Raw genomic sequence first — 19980 nt, 5'->3', positions numbered from 1 at the left:
CTTTTCACAGATCCTTGCACAAACCTTCCTCTTTGCCACACAACACTTGCCAATTTCTTCTTTATAACTTGTTCTTAACACACCCAGTACCTTCATCTTGCATGCTTGATTCACCAGTTGTTGCTCTTAGCTGTCCTGGGTGTGGCCTGGTTGACCTTTCTCCTCCTTTGGGTTACTGACATAAGTGAGTCTGAGATGGCACACGGTGCAGAGGCCTCAAAACTGGCCAAGGTGACTGGGCCTTAATCACACACATTTTCTAACTCCATCTTGATGCCTAGCTGGCCATCCTTTCCACTGCATGTCATTTCTGTTGTGTGAAATACTTTGGACTTTTGTTTTGTTTCTATCTTTTCCCCTCCTTTTTTCACATTTCCACCTGTGCCTTTCATTGATTGCTGACTCCTCCTTGCTTTCTGTCTCAACCCACCCATCCCACCATAGCCGCAGTTTGCCTTCATCACCCCTGTGCTGCCCATCCCCAGCCCACTGGGGCCTTCCATGTGGAGACAAAGCTTACGCAAAACGGGGATCATTCTGGTGCCCCAGAGAGGACAAAAAGCTACTGTGAGTTTGGAGTCAAAGGCTTTCATGGCTGGCATCCATAGTTTTTTTGGGGCTATGTGGCTATGTTCTAGGAGAGTTTATTCCTGACGTTTCGCCAGCATCTGTGCCTGGCATCTTCAGAGAATTCTCTGAGCAATAAACTCTTCTAAAACATGGCCACATAGCCTGAAAAACCCACAAAAAACTACTGTGAGTTTCTCATGCAGATATGAAAAAGGGAGAAAGAATATGTGCTTGTGGGTGTGCATTTATTTACTCCCACCCCCCTCACACCCATTAATGGCCTAGTAAGTCTGAGAGCCTAAAATGTTTTTGTCTGAAACATATTATTTTATTACTGGATGTGTTGCTTTGAGTTTAAAATCCACAGATGGCCAGTACCTTTAAGATCAACTAAAATTTCATGAAAGTATGTGGGATTTTAAATACAACAGAACTCTTCATTAAATTGGGTGATTGGGAAAAGTAAGGGGGATGTTGGAGGAGAAGAAGCATAGTAATCTTAATCTGGCTAGGCATTTCAGCTATGAGATCCGCAATTAAACTCAGTCCCTAGGTGAAGAATGTAGTCCCTTGTGAAAGTAGTAGATCACACCTAATAATGCACTACAGGATGGTAAATGCTAAGTTCCCATCTCTGAAAACACAAAGTTGGCTACATTTCAGAAATATGTCTTTTGACTTAGGTGAAATACACACTGGCCTTAAATAAGTAAAGTTTATGATTATATTAGGTTGTGTAACAGGGTTGGAGTATCTCCTCTGAGTGGCCAAATATCAACAATAGAGCAATTTTCATTTTGGGGCTGAGTTTAACTACAGATTACTGCACTTAGCTGGCTGTTGTGGCTATTTTTATTTATTTTTTAAATTGAATGTTCTAGAGCTATTTTTAAAGAGAAGTTTTTATTTGTTTTAAATTGTTCTCAGTCATGTTCTAATGTTTTGAACATTTTTGTTCATTGTACATCATCTTGGGAGCCCTGGTGAAAGGCCATAAACAAATGCTTTAAATACATAAATAATAATAAATGTGTTTCATTGCTGAAACACACAGCCACATTTTCCATGCTTCTTCTGCTCCACTCCAACCCCAAACTACTTTTTCAAACCAATTGGCCTGATGAAGAGTTTCAAAGCATCTGAAAGGTTGCGCTACTTTTGTGGAATTCTGATTGGCCAGAATAAAGATATTGCCTGAATATTCTTATTCAGGTTTTCCTTTGTTTTCGTGGACCAGTACAGTTACCTTTTTTTTTTTTTTGTATTTTTTTGTATTTTTTGACCTTTCTCAACCTGGTCTCTTCCAGGTGATATATTTGACTTCTCATCACAGCTTCTGGTAGCCTTTCAAATGATGTGTAGATGAGTATATCTCTCAGTGGTCATGGTGGCTGCTGATGGGAATTGTAGTGCAACACACGGTCTGGAAGGGACCCAGGTGAGGAAGGCTGATTTGTCAAGCTGACTAGTCAGATTTTGCCCACTCACCCAACCTGGTCTATTTTTCTGATCTGATCACCTTTCTGATGTTGACAGCAACCTCTGACACTTTCAGTCCCAGCTGTTATATTTCCGGATGATAGTAACAAATCATCTGTTTGGCCACTGGGTAAAATAGGGATGCTGTAGCAAACAGGCAGTTATTCTGATTCTGGAGGGCCCCCAGTGTTTTGTAGTTCCCTATTAGTGCAGCCATGGGATATTCTGTGGTTTGGTTTTGAGTTTTTCAATGCATATGAGAGCACTTGCATTTGGGCAGAAGGATAGATTTATTTAACTGCTTGTGGCTTAAAGCAGAGATGAGGAGTCTTTGTCCTTCTAAATCTTTTGGACTTCAGTTCCCAAGGTCCCTAACAATTGATTCTGCTGGATGAAACTGATGGAAATTGTAGCCCAAAACATCTGGAAAAACAACAGTTCCCTTCATTTAACCTTAAGGCTACCAGATTAAGGAATAGGAGTTAGTGGGGTTTCCAAGGGACTTCTGATAGTTTAAATTATTTGTGTATCTGGTGGGATTATTGTATTCGTTTTACACACAGAGAGACACACATATCTACCTTACTTTTTTCCAAGCCTTGGGACTCCAGGAGGCTTACACAGTTAATACAAGTACAGATAAAGTTCCACATGATTAAGACATAAAGAAATTAAAATAGAATTAGTCTATAGATAGAATTAAAGGCAATTCAAATGGCTACCCCTAGGTAGAGCTAGAGCTTCCTTCCTAGCAAGGCCAGAATTACCCCCTTCTTGCTGTCCTCCTGTTGGCAGGCAAAACTTTTTTTATTGCAACTGGCTTTTGAGAACTGACTATTGTTAAAGAAAATGCTTTTAAGAGTATATCATATAGTTTTGTTTTTTGTTGTTGTGTGCCTCCAAGACTTTTCCGACTTATGGCAACCCTATCACATGGTTTGCTTGGCAAGATTTGTTAAGAGGAAGTTTGCCTTTGCCAACCTCTGTGGTGGAGACTTGCCAAAGGTCACCCAATGGATTTCCATAGCTAATCAGGGATTCAAACCCGAGCCCCTAGGGTTATAGTGCAGTGTTCAAAATTACTACACCATACTGGCTCTCTAGTTTTAATTGTACTGCTTTTAGACTGCTTTGTAACCTTTTAATTGCACATTTTAAGATGTTTTTAGTTTTATTAATTTAATTCCATTTTTATATTGCATTTTTGTAAATGTTTTAGCTACAATGTGCTTATTTTAAGTAGTAAACCACCTTGAGTCCCAGTGTTTGAGAAAATGGGAATAAATAAAGATGATGATGATGATTATGATGATCACTGGCTTTAAGCAGAGAGTGGAATCTCGGTAAAGTGAATGGCAGAACTTGCTTGTGTTTGTAGTTCTTTGTACATTTGTAAGCATCTTAAAGAGGAGCATGCTGACCAAAGCAATGGTTTCCTGTGAAGAATATGATGTAGGATGGGTTACTGAGAGGGCTTTCTAGATGAACATGTTTGGCTGGGGAAGCTGACACAAACCTCTTGAAGCTGTGCAGCTTCCTGTGATGAGAAGCTTCCAGTTTTGAAGAGGCAGCTTTTCAGGCTCTGGTTACCTGGCATGACCTCTGTTTTGACAAAATTTTGGAATGCCGCTGCTAGGATGCTCAATGTAAATCTCAATAGCTCTGCATAACACTGCTTTGCTTTGGAATGTCATATTGGCAAGGAGTTAGGGGGAGGGAAGGGAATAGGTGGGAGGAGAGCATCCTTGTTTTGAAGAAGCACTGGACCAGAGAGAGATGGAAAGCTGAACTCCAGCACTATTGCATCCCTGCTATTTACAATCTTTATTTTTCTCCATGGCTGTGATTTTACCTTTGGTTCAAAAGAGGTGTCTAAACTGCACCTGGTAAAACTTTGGGAATCTCAGGTTTCTTTCTAATTTGTGTTGTAAATGCATAATTATGCAGGAGAGAAATATTCTCCAACATTTTCCCTACTGACTATAAAAAATCCTCCCAAGTAAAATGTAGAAAACTATCTTGAAAGTGGCTTCAATACCAGTTCTTTTCACTCAACACAGAGTTCACCCCTGGAACATACTTTTATGCCAAGACTTGAGCCTATAACATGTGAAGTAGCAGTCAGGTGCCTCTGAGAATATGCAGAAGAATCTGTCACAGCCTCCAAACAGTTGGGATGTAGCTTTTGGGCAGCTTGAATTCAGATAATTATGAATTCAGATGATTATGCTACAGCAACTTTCATTTTAGGAAACTTAGCATTGCTCCAGAAAGTAGAAACTGGGAGCCCTGTCTCCATACAGACAGCTCTTCAAGGTGTGGTTCTTTTTTAAGTTGGCTATACAGATAGGACTGCTTGTCCCTGTAATCCTGCCCATGCTCTGTTCATAGACATTCTTTCTTTGTCAGGCAAGATCTGGAGGATGCCAGGTTGTCTTCCGACATACCCTACTTTGACCCTTTTTATCTTGTTGAATCAGGAGACTCTAAAGAACTGTGTATCTCACTCTAGTCCTCTTCTTAAAGTATCTGAGGTCTGACAGTACTTTCTAGTTTGTTTGCTATCTAAGGATACGTCATTTACTGGGTGCAGGTCTCAACTCCCCTGCATAGCCCTGTCTGGTTATCCCTCTTCTTTGTTCCAACTCCGTGGCTCCAAGTTAAAATTCCCTTCATCCATCCTGACTCCCCTTCTCCCCATTCCCTCTGTGTCTGTCTCTTTTTCCTCCCCTTCCTCCCTTTCCCCTACAGTTCTCTGGAGGCTCCAGCCGTACCATGGAACCAGAGGATGCAGCAGCGCCTGCCATCTGGAGACAGAGCCTACGTAAGACGAGCAGTTTTGGGGTGTTGCAGGATGCCAAGCTGGATGATGGGGCTGCCAAGCAGGGCAGTGGCATCAAGCGCTCAGCATCAAGTCCCCGGCTTGATACAGAAGAAAAGGTAAGCCCAGGTGGAGCCAACATTGACTGAGACAAGCCAAAACATGCAGAGCAAAAATCTATTTGGGGCATCTAGATTCAGCATGGTAATGTTGTATTGGGACAAAAGATGGAGCCCACAATGTTACTAAAGGAGCAGTGTGATGAGGCTCAAACAGCTCATATATGACGATTTGTTTCATTTTAAATTCCCACCTTTGTCTAGCAGTTGATTTTCTAGGTGTCTCCTCTTGCGATGTTAAAACAGGAAAAAACTGAAACAGATTTGAATCAGACCCCAATGAGATCAAAGGAAAAATCCACAAATAATTGAAACAGCACAACAGGACAGCAGCTGATAATAATAAAGTCATTTCAGATTAGATCTTGGGAAAGCAGGAGAAGACTTAACTTAATGCCTGAAGTGGCAGAGAAGGCCAGAATGAAGGGGGTATTTATTGGGGGCATTTCTGACCCTTTCTGATCAGGTCATCAGCAGGCAACTCCATGCACATGCTGGTTCATAGAGAGAAGGCAGTCCTTCAGGTATCCTGGCCTGAAGCTATTTTAGGTCTGCATTTTTGATTGCTGCATAGCCTTTGCGAGAAGCCAACATTGCAGTCCAGTCATTTTACAATTACACTTAAGGGTGAAATTCAGCATCAAGCCCTTTCTTGTCCAGGTTTTTTTTTCTGAGCAGACTTTCAGCTACTGTGCCAGTAATCCTTAAAACAGATGGAGGGTGCCTGGAAAGATCTTGGAATCAATTGGACAATGAGAGCTCACGGAGCAAAGGGGCCTGTCACTACCCATAGTTTGCAGAAAGCAGAATATAGGTTTGTGAAGCAAACTTAAACAGAGTGGCCACAGCAAGCTACTTTATTGTAGATTGCATGCAAAGACTCCCAGGTTCTGTCCTTGGCATTTCTTCCTGGAAAAGGGATTCCTGTAACAGGGGTGGTAATGGTCACTTATTTTAAGAGAGCCTCTTGACAGTAAAGAGGAGATAATAGTGATTTGATAAGGATGGACATCTTTGACAACTCCAGCGGCCAATTTTTTGTCCATGGGAGATAAAAGCAACACAGTCAAAAATGCCTTGCCATCCCACCCACTCCAAACCCTAGAATTGGCTGGAAGCTGAAAATCCACAATTATTTGTTTTAAAGTGCAGAGGGGGGGCTGTGACCTATTTAAAGGATGAATCACCATTTCTTTAGGGTTTCCAAGAGAGGGAATTCACCCTTTTTATTTGCCAAAAAGAGGAGTTGGAGGTGGCAGTAGCAGCCATGTGGGGCCTTATGTGGCTCTGGGGCTGCTCTTTGCTCACTTGGGCTGCACAGACTAATAGCCAGATTCAGTGTAAAGCAGCATCATAGGCTCATTTCTACTTCATTTGAATAAATTGGCATAGTATGTGAATGACTTTAGTACTGAGATGGGAAATATTTGGCCTTTTTCTGTGTTGCTGGACTAGTGTTCACAGCATCTGTGTCATTAGCCACTCTATCTGGAGCTTATGAGAGTTAAGAGTCAACCAACATGTGGAGGGCCACAGGTTCCTCACGATCATCATCATGCCTTAAGCAGTAATTTTAGAGCCTTTAGGATTGTATTATAACTTCCAAAGCTTAAGAAGGCCTGCCGGTAAGCTAAACCTCTTGATCCGAAAGCTGTGTGGACTATAATGATGAGAACAACCTCTGCACAAGTTCCAAGGCCTACTTTTAGCTACAGAAACTCCTTTGTGAAGCCTAATAGCTGTGAACTGATGAGGGAGTTTCTATGAGAAGGTCCAGGTGGTTCTGCCACACTGCTACTGCTACAACCGTCTGCCTTAGCATCTCTGGAGCCTTAAGTGTGTTGTAATGTAAAGAGGGGAATGTTGGGGCAGAGCTGAGCAAAACCACTGGCTAGGGCAGTGACATAACTGGGAGAGTGTGGGGGTGCAAACTGTAGCAGGTGACATCCAAGAGGAGGGGTGACACCCAATGGGGCCCTCCACCTACTGCGATGGAGAAGTGAGCATGCCCCTTGTGGCTTTGTTGCTGGCCTGGCTCCATTCCCAGGGAGAGGGCTGAGGCAGTGGCAAAAAGGTGAGTGTGCCCCTCATGGCTTCATCACCGGCCTAGCTCTCTCCCTGGGGGAAGAGCCAAGGGGATGGCAAGGCGGCAGGTGAGCAAGGCAGGGAGAGGGGAGGGGAGGGCAGCCCCCGCCTCGCATAGTGTGTCACCAAGCCTGGTGATAGCATTGCTGAAATAGGAGCTGAGGAAGGAGAGGAAGCAGTGCTGGGCCTTAGTAGCATCTCCTAAGATTTTGGTATAACAGCTTTTTTGTCTGTGTTTCCTCTTATCGCTATGTTTTCCATCTCAGCTCATTTGCTTTCCCAGACTGGAGTGGAAGCTGTTATATTGTGGGCTGTCTCACTCCATTGCGGGTGGCAAGCATTGGTTTCACCACAAGACTGTCTCTGCTTTCCCCTCTTTTCTTTCTCTCTCCTTCCTCCCTGTCCCCCAACCCCAATCTTGCCACTGTCCATATACCTGCAGCAAGACATCCGGGAACTCTTACGGAAGTGGAACAAGAATCCCATTGGCCCAGGGTTAGCCAATAGGAGTGCAGCTTCTGAGCCAGCTGGTGACCCGGTAGGAGCCTCTGCCCATCAGAGGGTGTGGCTTGCTTAGTTTGCTTGCTAGCTTGTTATGTTTGGAGGTTTAGATGTGTGGAATTTAGCTTGAGAGCTGTCCGGGTTTTGTGGGAGGGGAACTATATTGGCAAGAAAGTCCAAAAGACCTAAATTTGTCCAAAAGACCTAACTTGAATGTCCTCTTGTCCAGTCTTTCTGCTTGGTTTTCCTCTTACTTACATCCTTTGCTCTGGCTACGTTGTTTCTTAGATTTTCTTTGACTTTGCTGTGTTGGACTGGGCAGCCCGTGTGGTCTCTTCCAACTCTTAAGATTCTATGAGCTACTGTGTGTAGGTATAATTCAAAGATATGATTGTATTAGTCTGTAGTATCGGGAGAGGTCTTGTAGCACTTTCCAGACTAACTGAAAGAAAGAAGTTGGCAGCATGAGCTTTTGTAGATTGAAGTCACCTTCCTTAGATGTATTTGGAATGCATCTAAGGAGGTAGACTTAAGTTTATGAAACCTTGTGCTGCCATTGCTTTCTTTCACTTAGTCTCAAAGGTGCTACAAGCTCTCTTTGTGTAGGTAAACATTGATAGAAGTACTAAGTATCAGAGCCTGTGGTAGAGTAGTGCCATTGTTATCAACCAAGAGACACGCTCAAGGCCTCCATTCTTATACTGGACCTGCTGTAGCACTGAATGAAAAGCAAAATACTTCCCAGGTCTCCAGCTGGCCTCTGAGCAGCTCCCCCTCCTGGCCACACTGTGCATGAATGTCCCAGCATCAGTCACATTCAGATTTTTACTTCGTTCTTCTGTTTCCTTTTAACAGAGCAAAGAGCCACTCCTGGCCCGGGTAACCCCAACACCCACTCGGCGGATATTTGCCCTCCCAGACACAGAGCCCCACAGAGATCCCCGGAGAGCGTGAGTAATCTGCCACTGGTGAGCCAAAGTGGTGTAGCAGTAGAATGTCAGGCTTGGGTTTGTCTCCTTATTCAGCCACAAAGATCACCTGGTTCAACTGGGATCATTTGAGGAATTGTTTTTCCTGCTCCTTGTTATCCTTACAACCAATCTACACTCAACTCATGATCATATGTATGGAACATCTGGTTTCTGTTGGTAGTGAAGCTTCAAGATTTTGCTGAGAATACAGGCTATATTCTAATATTACTTGGTGTTGTTGAGTAGTGGGAACCAGTAGGTTAAAGTTGGCATATCTTAACTTGTGGCCCTCCAACATGTTGATGGACTCCCAACTCCTGTTATTTCCAACTATCAACCATTCTGGCTAAGGATGATGGCAGCTGCAGCTAAGCAACCTTTGGTGGGCCACAGGTGATCATCATTCCTGCCCCCCCCCCCCTTTCGGTACCTGGGAATATCTCTGGTTAGGCTGGAGGAGCCAGGGCTTGTTGGTTTTAATTTTGTTTGTTTGTTTGTTTTTGGAGACAGAAACTGCAATTAGGTGGAATGAAACAACTGTGGAGTTATATAGTTAGGAAGGAAGTGTAGAAAGCCTGTTGCCTGTCTTTCCTATCATATCCACATATATTGTTGGGGTTTAAGAATGTGAGGTATGATTCCACTGTATCCAGTTCAGCTTTCCAAGATAGATACGAATGTTGTTGGTGATCGTAAGCAAGTCATAAATACTGATTTCTTTTCAGCCATCTATAATTTGAAGCTGACAATGCTATCCTGCCCTATTAAAGAAATGGCAAAGTGCATTAAGAGCACTTAATTTACTTAAATATTTTAAATAACTCTTTCCTTTAAGTAATTAGTGAAAACATAATGAATGGAAGAGGCAAGCAGGTATAACTAGGCAATGCTAGATTCATACCCCTGCTTAATAATAAGATGGATTGTTTTCAGAATGTTACTTCCTTTCCTTTTCTGTTCTGTTCCCATAAGAAAGTGTAATTACACTTGCCTTGCAGGATTGAGAAGAACATACATTTTTTTAAAGAAAAGGATAGAATAATTTGTACATCAGACATGATGTATATACTTTTAAAAGGTAACAGCTAGTGAAAATATTAGAGACAAAAGGCCTAAAGTAAATTATGGCAGAGTGATAGGTTTTGCTCATGAAGCTGGATTGGGGGCGGGGGGGGGGGGTTGTTGATTAGAACTCATGCAGGCAGAAAGGAGGAAAGACAGTTAGCATACCAATTTGGGAGGGCTTCAAATTAAAAGTCTACATTCTGGCTAGCCAGGAGTTGGAGTGCTGATGTTTTCTGAAAGTTTTATCAGAGGGGGGGGGAGGCTCACTAAACACACCCTCTTGCGCGTGCTGTCTCTTTCTTTCTCGTTTTCTCTCTTTCCTTTCCTTGCTCATTTCCCACAGAAACTTAGAAGGTGGCCTTCAGATGAAGATAGATACAGCCCTTGCCCCACACCAGTCCCTCTCTTCCACTGCCATCAGCTCTAGCTTGGATCCCCGGGATCGCCGAAGGTGAGGGTTGGTGGGGCCAGGGATAGTCAGGGCAAGAAAGCAGTTGACAATTGCAATACAAGGCATCATGAGTCAAATACAGAGTACAGTGGGCCCTTGATATCCACTGGGATTTGGCTCCAGTGTCCTTTATATAAAATGGCAAAATCAAGATTTGCTTTTTGGAATTTTTATGTTTTTTTCAATATTTTCAAGTTGTGGATGCTTGAATCCGTGGATAAAAAAATCTGTGGATACAGAGGGCCACCTGTATAGCTCTGGGTATCAAAAGAGAGGTGTTGCTGTAGCCACTGCCTAATTCTTAGTTTCTGTGTTTCAGATTTCTATGAACTTGTATTTCTGTTAACTCTCAGACTCATTATTCTGTAGCAACTTCCAGCCACTTCTAGTACCAGTGGCTTTTATCATGTTTCAGTGTATTGTTTAGGCCAGTCTCTTTCCCTGCCAGGTTAGACAGAGTGAAGCAGTGGAGGGCATCAGTGTGAGAACAGGGTGACAGGAGTACAGCCATTTTGTTCCACAAGCACCAACTATGCTTCTTCAGTCTTGACTGGCTTAGGAAGAAGGCTTTATGTGGTGAAGAAGAGCGGAATTAAGCTGTCAGAGAGGTAGAGGCATATGCCTGACCATTAGGGAGAGGTTTCTTTCCAACACTGAAGCAACAAGCTGTGGCAAGATGTTTGGCAGTAATCCCTCACAAAAGCTAAGGAGGGCATCAGTGGCATCCTTTAAATGTAATCCAACCACCTGTTTCTTCGTCTGCCAGGTCGTACCAGACGCCAGTGCGAGATGAAGAGTCAGAATCTCAGAGGAAGGCCCGTTCCAGACTCATGAGACAGTCTAGACGATCCACACAGGTAAGCTAGCACAGGAGAGTGAGTTCCCATGGTTCAGGCTCAAAGGTGATGCCAAACAAGATGGGAGGCAGAAATACAGCATAAAGTGATGCTGACATCCCTTTTTTCATTTCTTTTCTATTTCTTTCTTTCTTTTATTTTTTATTTTGCTGATCTTGGAGATTTGGAAAGTGGTCTGCTGTGCACCAGCAGTACAAGGCATACCTCAATTACCAAAGCCTCCGACTAAGAAGCACCTTTTACAGAGTCTTTTAATAGAATATTGGCCTGTTACAGACTGCCAAAATAAAGCTGCTTCGGGTCTCTTTGGAGGTATGCTATTTAAATGACGCATGGGTCCTAAGAGTCCGGAGGTCGCGCCAAAGCCAGACTCCATTCCTAAGCACTGGAGTGCAGCTTTGGTGCAGCTTCCGGATTCTTAGGGTGCATGCATCATTTAAACAGCATACCTCCAAAGAGACCCGAAGCAGCTTTATTTTGGCAGTCTGTAACAGGCCATTAATTCCTTACCCGCCTCTCCCCATAGATCAGTGCAAGGAACAATAACAGTTAACAAGCTACATCACTTAAAATACACATCAGTTTAAAAGGACAAATAAAATCTACATATACTAAAACAATCCACATTAAAATTCATCATTTAAAATTCGCAATTTAAAAATCATCTGGATAAGCCTGCTGGAAGAAACTGATCTTTGATACTCTTTTAAATTCAGACATTGTATTCATTTATCGAATCTCTTCAGGCAGGTCATTACACAGTCTGTTAGTTTTGAATAAAATGTTTGCTGAAACATATTAACCTGCTTTTCTTTTTTGTTGTACAAGAACTTATCCTTGTTGCTTCCATATTATTTCTGCCTCTGTTTCTGTAAAAGAATTAATGCTTGAAAACTCATCTACAGTGGGGCCTTGATATCTGCCAGGGTTTGGTTCCAGGACCCAACATGGATATCAAAATCTGTGTATGCTCAAGTCCCATTAAATACAGTGGCATAGTAAAATGGTCTCCTTTATATAAAAACAACAAAATCAAGGTTTGATTTTTGGAATTTATATTTTTTGGAATATTTTCAATCTAGATGCTTGAATCCATGGATAAAAAAAATCTATGGACTTGGAGGGAGCAGTGATGGTACTTTGTTAATTGAGCTAAGCCTGTAGTGCCAACAAGAACCTTTAGGTGTCACTGTGCTTCTCTGTTTTACAAATTTTTCATCTCTCTTCTTCCCCCCCCCCCCCCCCAATGTTTCAAGGGTGTTACCCTCACAGATCTAAAAGAGGCTGAGAAGACCATGGGGCGGACCGGGGATTCCAAAACTGCATCAGAGCAGCGAAGCAAGGAGGATGAGAAGCATGACAAAGATGGAGAGCAGCAGTCCCAGGAGACTACGGTAGAGGTTGCAGAAACTAGAGCTGGGTGGGATTTAGGCTTTTCATCCCTGCCAGAACTTGTGGATGGCATAGAGAGAACTGTTGCCATGATACAAAGCTTGATGGTCTTAGGATACAAGTCCTAAGACCTTGTACAAGTAAAATAAAAAGTACATCCAAAAGAACGGGGTTAGGTGGTTTATGTCAGGCTAAGCAGTATTTGTTGTTATGATGCAGGGAAGAAGGAGATGTATCTGTCCTCTAGCCTACAAAGTATAATTTTTTTGTGTGCAGCTATTAGTGTTTGGGCTGAGAGTCTGTTCTATTTTTGCACATCTCATTGTGGAACGGCATGCATCGTCCAATTCTTTTCAAACATTCCAAGTTGTAGTTGGCCCTTTACAAGACGCTTGCCCACTTTCTTTAACCTGTGAGGATTTGAATGATGTCCTAATTATATACATGTGAATACTATGCTTCCAGAAAGCATTTAATCTTGTAATTTGTTGTTGTTGTCAGTTCAATTTTATTTTTTAATACTTTGATATTTTAATACTGAACTTGGTTCTATTATTGTTTGATTGCTTTTCTTGGATTTTTATCATCATAAAATGTAAGAGGGCATTTTCCAATCAGCTGGCATATAAATTTAATAAATAAACCTGTGTCAGTATCCATTGTTTTTCTCCCTAACTGTGCCTCAAAACCCTTTTCAGGATTCTTCTAGAAGATTCCGGCTCCCTAGTTCAGACAGTTCTTCAGTTTATACTGTGACTCCATTAGTGGTGAATTCGCAGCCCAGAAAGGGTAACAACTTTATTCAAGTGATATTTTGTACTTTTCTTTGTCTCTGCTTTCTTTTTGCTGTTTGATTGTTTTTAATTTTTGGGCTTATAGTAACTTCTGTATAACTGCAACCTCCTGTAACACTTTTATTATTTAGATCAAATTTATTTTTACTTTAATAAGTTTGATGCAATGATGCTCTAAGGAACTCTTAACCTTCTTACTAGGTGTCTTCCAAGCAACATTGTTGATACTGTGCCAATTAAAATACATGGAAGTCTGAACTAAGTGAAAGGGGACCTGAAGTAAACTTCACATATTACTGTGTCCTGTAGGCTCAGAAGCTGATGAGACCAACTCAGAGGCAGATTCGGACCTCCGGAACAGATTGGCTATTCGGGACCGCAGAAAAGGCCGTCGAGAGAGACGCATCACTGGCTTGGGCGGAAACTCAGAGGTGAATGTGAAAGAAGGCTTTTCAGAGGGCTTTGGAGGTGGATGGAAGGCACAGTGGTTCAGGCATCAGTAGGGAGTCTTGTGGAGAACTTGGAAGCTGTCTTATAGATGCACCTAGATTATCTATGCAAACCTTCTAGGGGAACCCATAGACTCCAGCTTCTTCTTCCCCTTTTCTAGGGTGAGGATGATGAAGATGTTGAGCAAGTCAACAATGAAGATCCCTCCGGACATGGCAGGTAGATCACCTTGGTATTCAGCATTTTAAGCTGGGCTGTGGAGAAGGCACCAGTTTGCTGCTATTGTGTGCCTTCAGGTCACTTCCAACTTATGGCAACCCTAAGGCAAATCTATCTCAGGGTTTTCTTGGCAAGATTTGTTCAGAGGGTTCACCATTATGGATTCATGAGTTCCTTCTTGGCTGGCAGTTGATCTGCCAGGTGACAAAAGAATTAAATGCTATCTCCAAAGAAGCTTTTTCTTAACTGTGCACTCAAAATCAACAGTGCGAAGTCCAGTAATATTTTTTTGTTAACACACCCTGTCCTCATGGTTTCTCTTTGAGCCTACTATTAAATCTTTATATATCTCCTACCTGAATTGCCAAGTGTAAGTAACCATAGGTGTATGATTTCCATGACTTTAGCTTCCTTGTCCTTTTCAGTGAACATCTAAATAGCCTCCTACCAAACCGGACAGCTCCTTACAGCTGCCAGAGACTGAACAGCGCTTCATCGGGCTGTAAAGAGGAACCCGATCACTATTACAAGAAAGTTAGTGATTTAAGCTGGAACACATCTCTTCTTTGGCAACAGACTGTTGCAAGGGGATACTGGCATAGTGTGTGGCTGTTAGTGATATCAGTGTTATTTTCATTTTTCCCTCTGTGTCTTCCTAAGTTGTATGAAGATCTCTCGATAGAGAATGAAAAACTGAAGGAACAACTACAAGAAGCACAGCTGCAGCTGACACAGATCAAGTTGGAGCTGGAAAGAGTGACTCAGGTATGGGCAGGGCAGACACTTCTGAGGAACTAGGGGACAGAGTGTAGATTTATACACAATAGTATGCCAGGCTGCAGGTTGCTGATTTTCAATTTGTCCCTGCAAACAAATCATGGTTTGTTTGTTTTTGTTTTGTTTTGTCTTTTGAAAAATCCATGGTTTATAAGCAAACCATAATTAGAAGCCATGGTTTGTTGGCTTATTAGTGGGACTTGATTAAACTGTGACTTGTCCTTGGCTGGTTTCATCTCCCACTATTAGCTGACAAAAGAGGTTGGGGGGGGGGGGGGCAGACCAGAAGTGGGGAAAACAAATTGCAGTTATCATGCTGGTCTTTGGCTGTAATAAAGAATTTCATTTCATTTCAATTGCAGTTATCTGCAAAATAATTCAGGGTTAACGCATTGAGACATTGCTAACATAAATATGGATAACTTGATATGCAGACATGACTGATGTGGCAAAGAGAGAGAAGACACATCTGTAATAAATGTGATACATTTTATATCTAGGGCTGACTTGTGTCTGCTAAGATATTGAATGTGAACTGGTATAGCTTAATGGCTAAGAGTGTGAGCTGTTAGCTATCCCGAAGTTAACGTTTCAGATCTCAACTCAATAATAAGACATGTAACAATAAGACATCCAGACACTAGGTAGTCTGAGGCAAGCCTTAGTTTCTTCTTGTGGCCCAGCCCCTCCTTCTGCAGTGTTGACTTATCTTCTGGGGATTTTCAGAAGATGGCTGCGATATGGAGCACTTTGACATGCATGATATAAATGCTTACTGGCTTGAGAGCAGGATATCTGGACTTCTTCCGTAAGTTTGTCCTCTAGTGTTATGGTCTTCAGCAGAAAACATACTTAGAACAGTTCTTGCCTTCAGTACCCAGGTAAGCAGCCACCAATAGGGCCTTTTCTGTATTGGCACACCAACTGAGAAATACCTTTCCAAATATAAGTACTTTTCTACCCCTTAGTTTGCCTTCAATGTGGCTCTCATGTTATGTATTGTGTGTTGTTTACCCACAGAGGCAAGAGCGTTTTGCTGAGCGGCCAGCTCTCCTTGAACTGGAGAGATTTGTAAGTACCTCTTTCCACTACTATTTTCCTTCCCTTTTCCAGATGCTGCTGCTTAATAAAACTTACACTGTAAGATTCTTTAGACATCACTTGCTGGATCCATGAGGTCCCCTGTGTTGCTCTGTGGGGGCTGGCTGGGGTTGTCTTAAACTTTTTGTCCTATATTACAGGTAGGTGAATGGAGGTCTGGAACTGGACCTTGTAGCAACTGTTCATTATCAAAATTCTTGCAAAGATTGATAAATTAAATGAGTTTTCTGTAGCAAGTTGTTACTTATATTACTAAGCGGGAATGTAGGTGCAGTACACTTCATTCCAGGCATGGACAAAGTGGATCTTACAGCCCACCAGGACCCTTAGTGCAGATTCCCCAGACTCCTTCATATGCCAAATAGAAGATGGGCTTCATGAAAGGCCAAAATGGCACCAGAAGCCTCAGGAGGACTTGCCATTTAAAAGCTACACCACACACACACACATACCCTGGCACCAAGTCTGCAGTAGTATTTCTAGGAACCAGAAGTGACCAAAAGGCTGATTCCTTCTTTCTTTTTTTAAAAAAAGCCATTTGATATCTGCACAAGATGGCAGGGGGAGAACTGAAATATGTCCTAAATGACAAATCAGGGTTTTGAGGATATTTTCCCCTCCTCCCAGGTCCTCGGCATTTGCTTTCGGCCTTTTTAAGCCTTACCAATGATGGATTCCTGATTCAGCACTCATTTTTTAAATTTACATGTATGGGTGGGCTGTAGCAATTTTAAGCCACACAAGACTGAAGTCAGCATACTTCTCTTCTGTGATGTGTTTTATTAGTATGGCATAAGCACACTTCTAGAATAGCTTTTCCTCTCCTTTTCTTGCCTCACTCTCATTCTTTGCTGTGTCCTCCCCACCAGGAACGCCGAGCTTTGGAGAGGAAAGCGGCAGAGCTGGAGGAAGAGTTGAAGGTAATTCCCACCTGGTTCAGTAAGTTCTAGGGTCTCTGTCTGAGGGCTGCTTTAAATGAGAGTGGGATAGTTTTAGTCTGTTCATGGAATGTAGGAACTAAGGCTTGTACCAGATTCACTGAGGTTTTGTATTTGCCTTCTGTCTCACAGGCTCTTTCAGATTTGAAGGCTGACAACCAGCGTCTCAAAGATGAAAATGCCGCTCTTATCCGCGTTATCAGCAAGCTCTCCAAGTGACCACTGCTGCCACGGCCCCTTGATTCTTTCAAAGATTGGGGCCTTATTCTGCACCCCTCCCACTTGTGTACCAGGTCCTCAATGGGGACAGGAGAAATACATGAGGAGAGGGACAGCCAAGTTCCTATCGCCACCAAAACACTCCAGATTTGGGCTTTTCCAAGCCTCAGCCAATCAGAAGCCCACCAATCATTAATTTTACAGAAAAGGCCAAGTTTGTCAACAGAAACAATGTCTTGCACGTCCTCTTTTTCTTCCTCCCTTTTTTCTTTTATTTCCTCCTCTCCAGAGACAGTATTTATTTTGTGGCTTCCTTAAAGTGATGTTATTTGCTTATTGCTTTTCCTTCAGTGAACAAAGGCAGTGGGGATGACAGGAGCCATTTTTTTCTGGAGGCTTGTAGGAGTGGAGTGGCCACAATCCAGTTTTTCTGGGAGTAGGGAAGATGAAACAGCTGAGTTCTATTACAACTTGGAAGCAAAAGGCCAGACTGTTTGAGGTTGTGGGCAGAGTAGGGTTAAAGGGAGGCCAGCCTGGCCTACAGGGTTTACAGCCTAATGGAGAATGGGCACTGCTTATAATTGCTTAGGCTAAACATTTGAACCTTGTCACCCAAGAACAGCATTGTATCAACACTGGTCATCCATGGGGTTGGAGGGAGGGAGGGAGGATATCTGGATTCAATTCAAGCATCACCTCACAGAGTGACAAGGGTTTAATTCATTGGTAATTGCATAAATGCTGCCAGAGGGCAGCAGATTCAAATGTTGTAGGATGGAAGGTGGCCTTTAGTAAGCAGAGAGCACCTAGTAGCAGAGAGGAGCATTACTTGTAGTCTGTGGCTGCACCTCATGTGGCCCCAAAATGTGGTGGGAATTCACCCACTTTTCTCTGTAGCATAACTGATCAACTGTGCTGTAGGGACAGGGCAGTAGTGGTAGAAATGCTGTTCTCTGGCTTCCCAGTTCACTCTCTACATGCTGCTAAAGTAAACCACTGGGTAAACCACAATCTCGATGGAAATGACATGGGGATGGGAATGTTCTGAGATGTGTGCAGAGGAATGTAAGCTTTTGTATTGAGATAGTATTGCATTTTGTGCATGTGACTTCTAGCTGTTAGCACATGCAGAAGAGAGGTTATGTACCCCTGTTGTAGACAATCTAGGCTGGCAATTGGCCTGTGACCTGGAAACTTGAGCAAGCAGCTTAGAACAGGTAAATGGGGGTGGGGAGAAATGTGATTGTATGAGACATTTTAGCCACAGTCTATTCTGAGGCCATGAATGGGTTTACTCAGAGGGAAATGCAATGTAACTGTTATTTTGCTTTTTAAATCATCTGTGGGATTGTCTGTCCTTTGGTTGCCTAGAATCAAAGAGACATATGAATGCTGGGGGTGGGAGGGGCATTATATGACAGCCAGAATAGTATTCATTGTTGAGAAGAGAGCAAAGTGCCATAGTTGGGTTGAGCGAAGATGGAAGTGGGGGCATTGTTACAGTTGCTCCTTTCCCTGTATTTTTACACTAAGGCAGTTGACTATCTCCTGTTATTCACTTTCCTCAGCCTCCTGTTGTTTAGATAATGAGTTTGGCCTACTCCCTTCTCAGACCCTTGAATGTCCAAACTTAGGCCAGACTCAAAAGACTGTTTCCATTGTTTTCTCACCTCAATCAGGCATAAGGTCAAGCCCAAAAGTAACAGGTTTTTTCTCTCTATACTTTCTGGACAGTGCCCAGTCCAGCTGTGAGGTTGCCCAAACTATAGGTATCCAGCATGGATAACACAGGCCATATCCAGCATCCACATTTGACATTGCCCTAGTTGCCAGCCTTCTACATTCCACTCCTCTTCCTCTGGGAGCTTTGCCTCCTTGACCTCTTCCTGGACTCCATCACTTTCCTTGAGGATACATGAGGTTCTAGCTTCATGGCTCTCCTGCATTCCTCTTCCTGCACGCACACAATCAAATATTTTCAATGTTAAAACTGAGGGCTAGAAGTAATTCCAAGAGAAACGGGTCCAAAGTACTACCCTGAAAATCCTGTCTGTGTGTGTGTGTTTTTCCTGCGCTATCATGAGCCAAGATTCCTCTGCCAAAATAAATAGCCCCCTTCCTTTCTACCCTGTTCTCCCTTTAATCCCACCCCCCTTCCTTCCCTCCACCTGCCTTGGTCCATGAATTCCCCTCCCAAACATATCTGTACATAACAGAAATATTTTCTATATGGCTGCATCGCCAACAAAAACAAGAAAAAATGCAGAAAAACCTAAATGTGCAATATCGCATGAGTATTTTTTTTCCAAAGAAGTCTCTATATTGTACTTGTTTATTCAGCAGCTCAGCTGCATTTGTTTTAAAGAACAGGGAATTGAAAGTACCGTGTTTGACTATAATTAAAAACGATGAAAAATTGGTCCTTGACTATGCTTATTTCTTCCTATGCTGTGAACTCCTGTTTGACTAGAAGATTTGAGCTGGACTAATGTGTGTCGGGGGGGGCGGGGGGAAACATGACATACTAAACTGATGTTCTTTAAATAAAATAGCAATATCAAGTTTTACTTTTAGAATCTATATATTTTTAGAATATTTTGAAGCCATAGATAGTTGAATCTGTGGATAAAGAATCTTTGGATATAGATCGCCAAATGTATTAGAATTGACAGGAAGAAAACCAGTTTTAGCAATCCTGTAAATGTCAAAGCTTGAACTCTTTAAAGAGAAACTGAGGACAACTAACCCCCTTTTCTAGTTTCAGAAAACACAGGAGACTTAGCTATGAACCTCAAGCCCTAGGAGCAGTTCATGTTGGTTATGCCAGCTGGAGAGAGCCAGCATGGCATAGTGGTTTGAGTGTTGGACTAGGACTCTAGAGATCAGGGTTCGATTCCCAGCTCAGCCAGGAAACCCACTGGGTGACCTTGACCAAGTCACAGTCTCTCAGCCTCAAGGGAAGGCAATAGCAAACCCCCCTGAACAAATCCTGCCAAGAAAACTCCATGATAGGTTTGCCTTAGGATAGCCATAAGTCAGAAATAACTTGAAAGCATACAACACCAGCTAGCCCTCGCTTTTACACCTGTTTGCTGCTATGCATCTGGCCTTGCTTGTCCCTTGAATGACAGATTTATTTCATCCAGGTCCCTAGAAAGAGACAACTTCATA

The 19980-nt window shown here is 42.6% G+C and overlaps 1 protein-coding gene across 9 annotated transcripts in view; it reads left to right on the top strand.

Moving 5' to 3' along the window:
* Positions 1-19227, top strand: part of PPP1R12C (protein phosphatase 1 regulatory subunit 12C) — a 46623-nt gene extending 27396 nt beyond the window's left edge. For 2 of the 9 annotated variants that reach the window (XM_089480818.1, XM_089480826.1), the window contains 15 exons: positions 445-567; positions 4801-4989; positions 7517-7612; positions 8431-8525; positions 9955-10062; positions 10829-10919; positions 12176-12319; positions 13010-13100; positions 13415-13536; positions 13716-13774; positions 14200-14308; positions 14435-14539; positions 15572-15622; positions 16522-16572; positions 16723-19227. In XM_089480818.1, coding sequence (XP_089336944.1) covers positions 445-567; positions 4801-4989; positions 7517-7612; positions 8431-8525; positions 9955-10062; positions 10829-10919; positions 12176-12319; positions 13010-13100; positions 13415-13536; positions 13716-13774; positions 14200-14308; positions 14435-14539; positions 15572-15622; positions 16522-16572; positions 16723-16809 — 1521 coding nt within the window. In that variant the 3' untranslated portion in view covers positions 16810-19227. Of the gene's footprint in view, positions 1-444; positions 568-4800; positions 4990-7516; positions 7613-8430; positions 8526-9954; positions 10063-10828; positions 10920-12175; positions 12320-13009; positions 13101-13414; positions 13537-13715; positions 13775-14199; positions 14309-14434; positions 14540-15277; positions 15360-15571; positions 15623-16521; positions 16573-16722 lie in introns of those variants that run through there. The other 7 variants (XR_016272002.1, XM_089480819.1, XM_089480820.1 and 4 more) reach the window with 7 other exon arrangements.
* The last annotated feature ends 753 nt before the right edge of the window (positions 19228-19980 follow it).

Source organism: Sceloporus occidentalis, unplaced genomic scaffold (genome assembly GCF_023333645.1).
Source record: "Sceloporus occidentalis isolate IW3139 unplaced genomic scaffold, rSceOcc1.0.p SCAF_14, whole genome shotgun sequence".
NCBI lineage: Eukaryota > Metazoa > Chordata > Lepidosauria > Squamata > Phrynosomatidae > Sceloporus > Sceloporus occidentalis.
The sequence above is the reverse complement of the archived record's forward strand: the minus strand, read 5'-3'. Positions and strand labels throughout refer to the sequence as shown.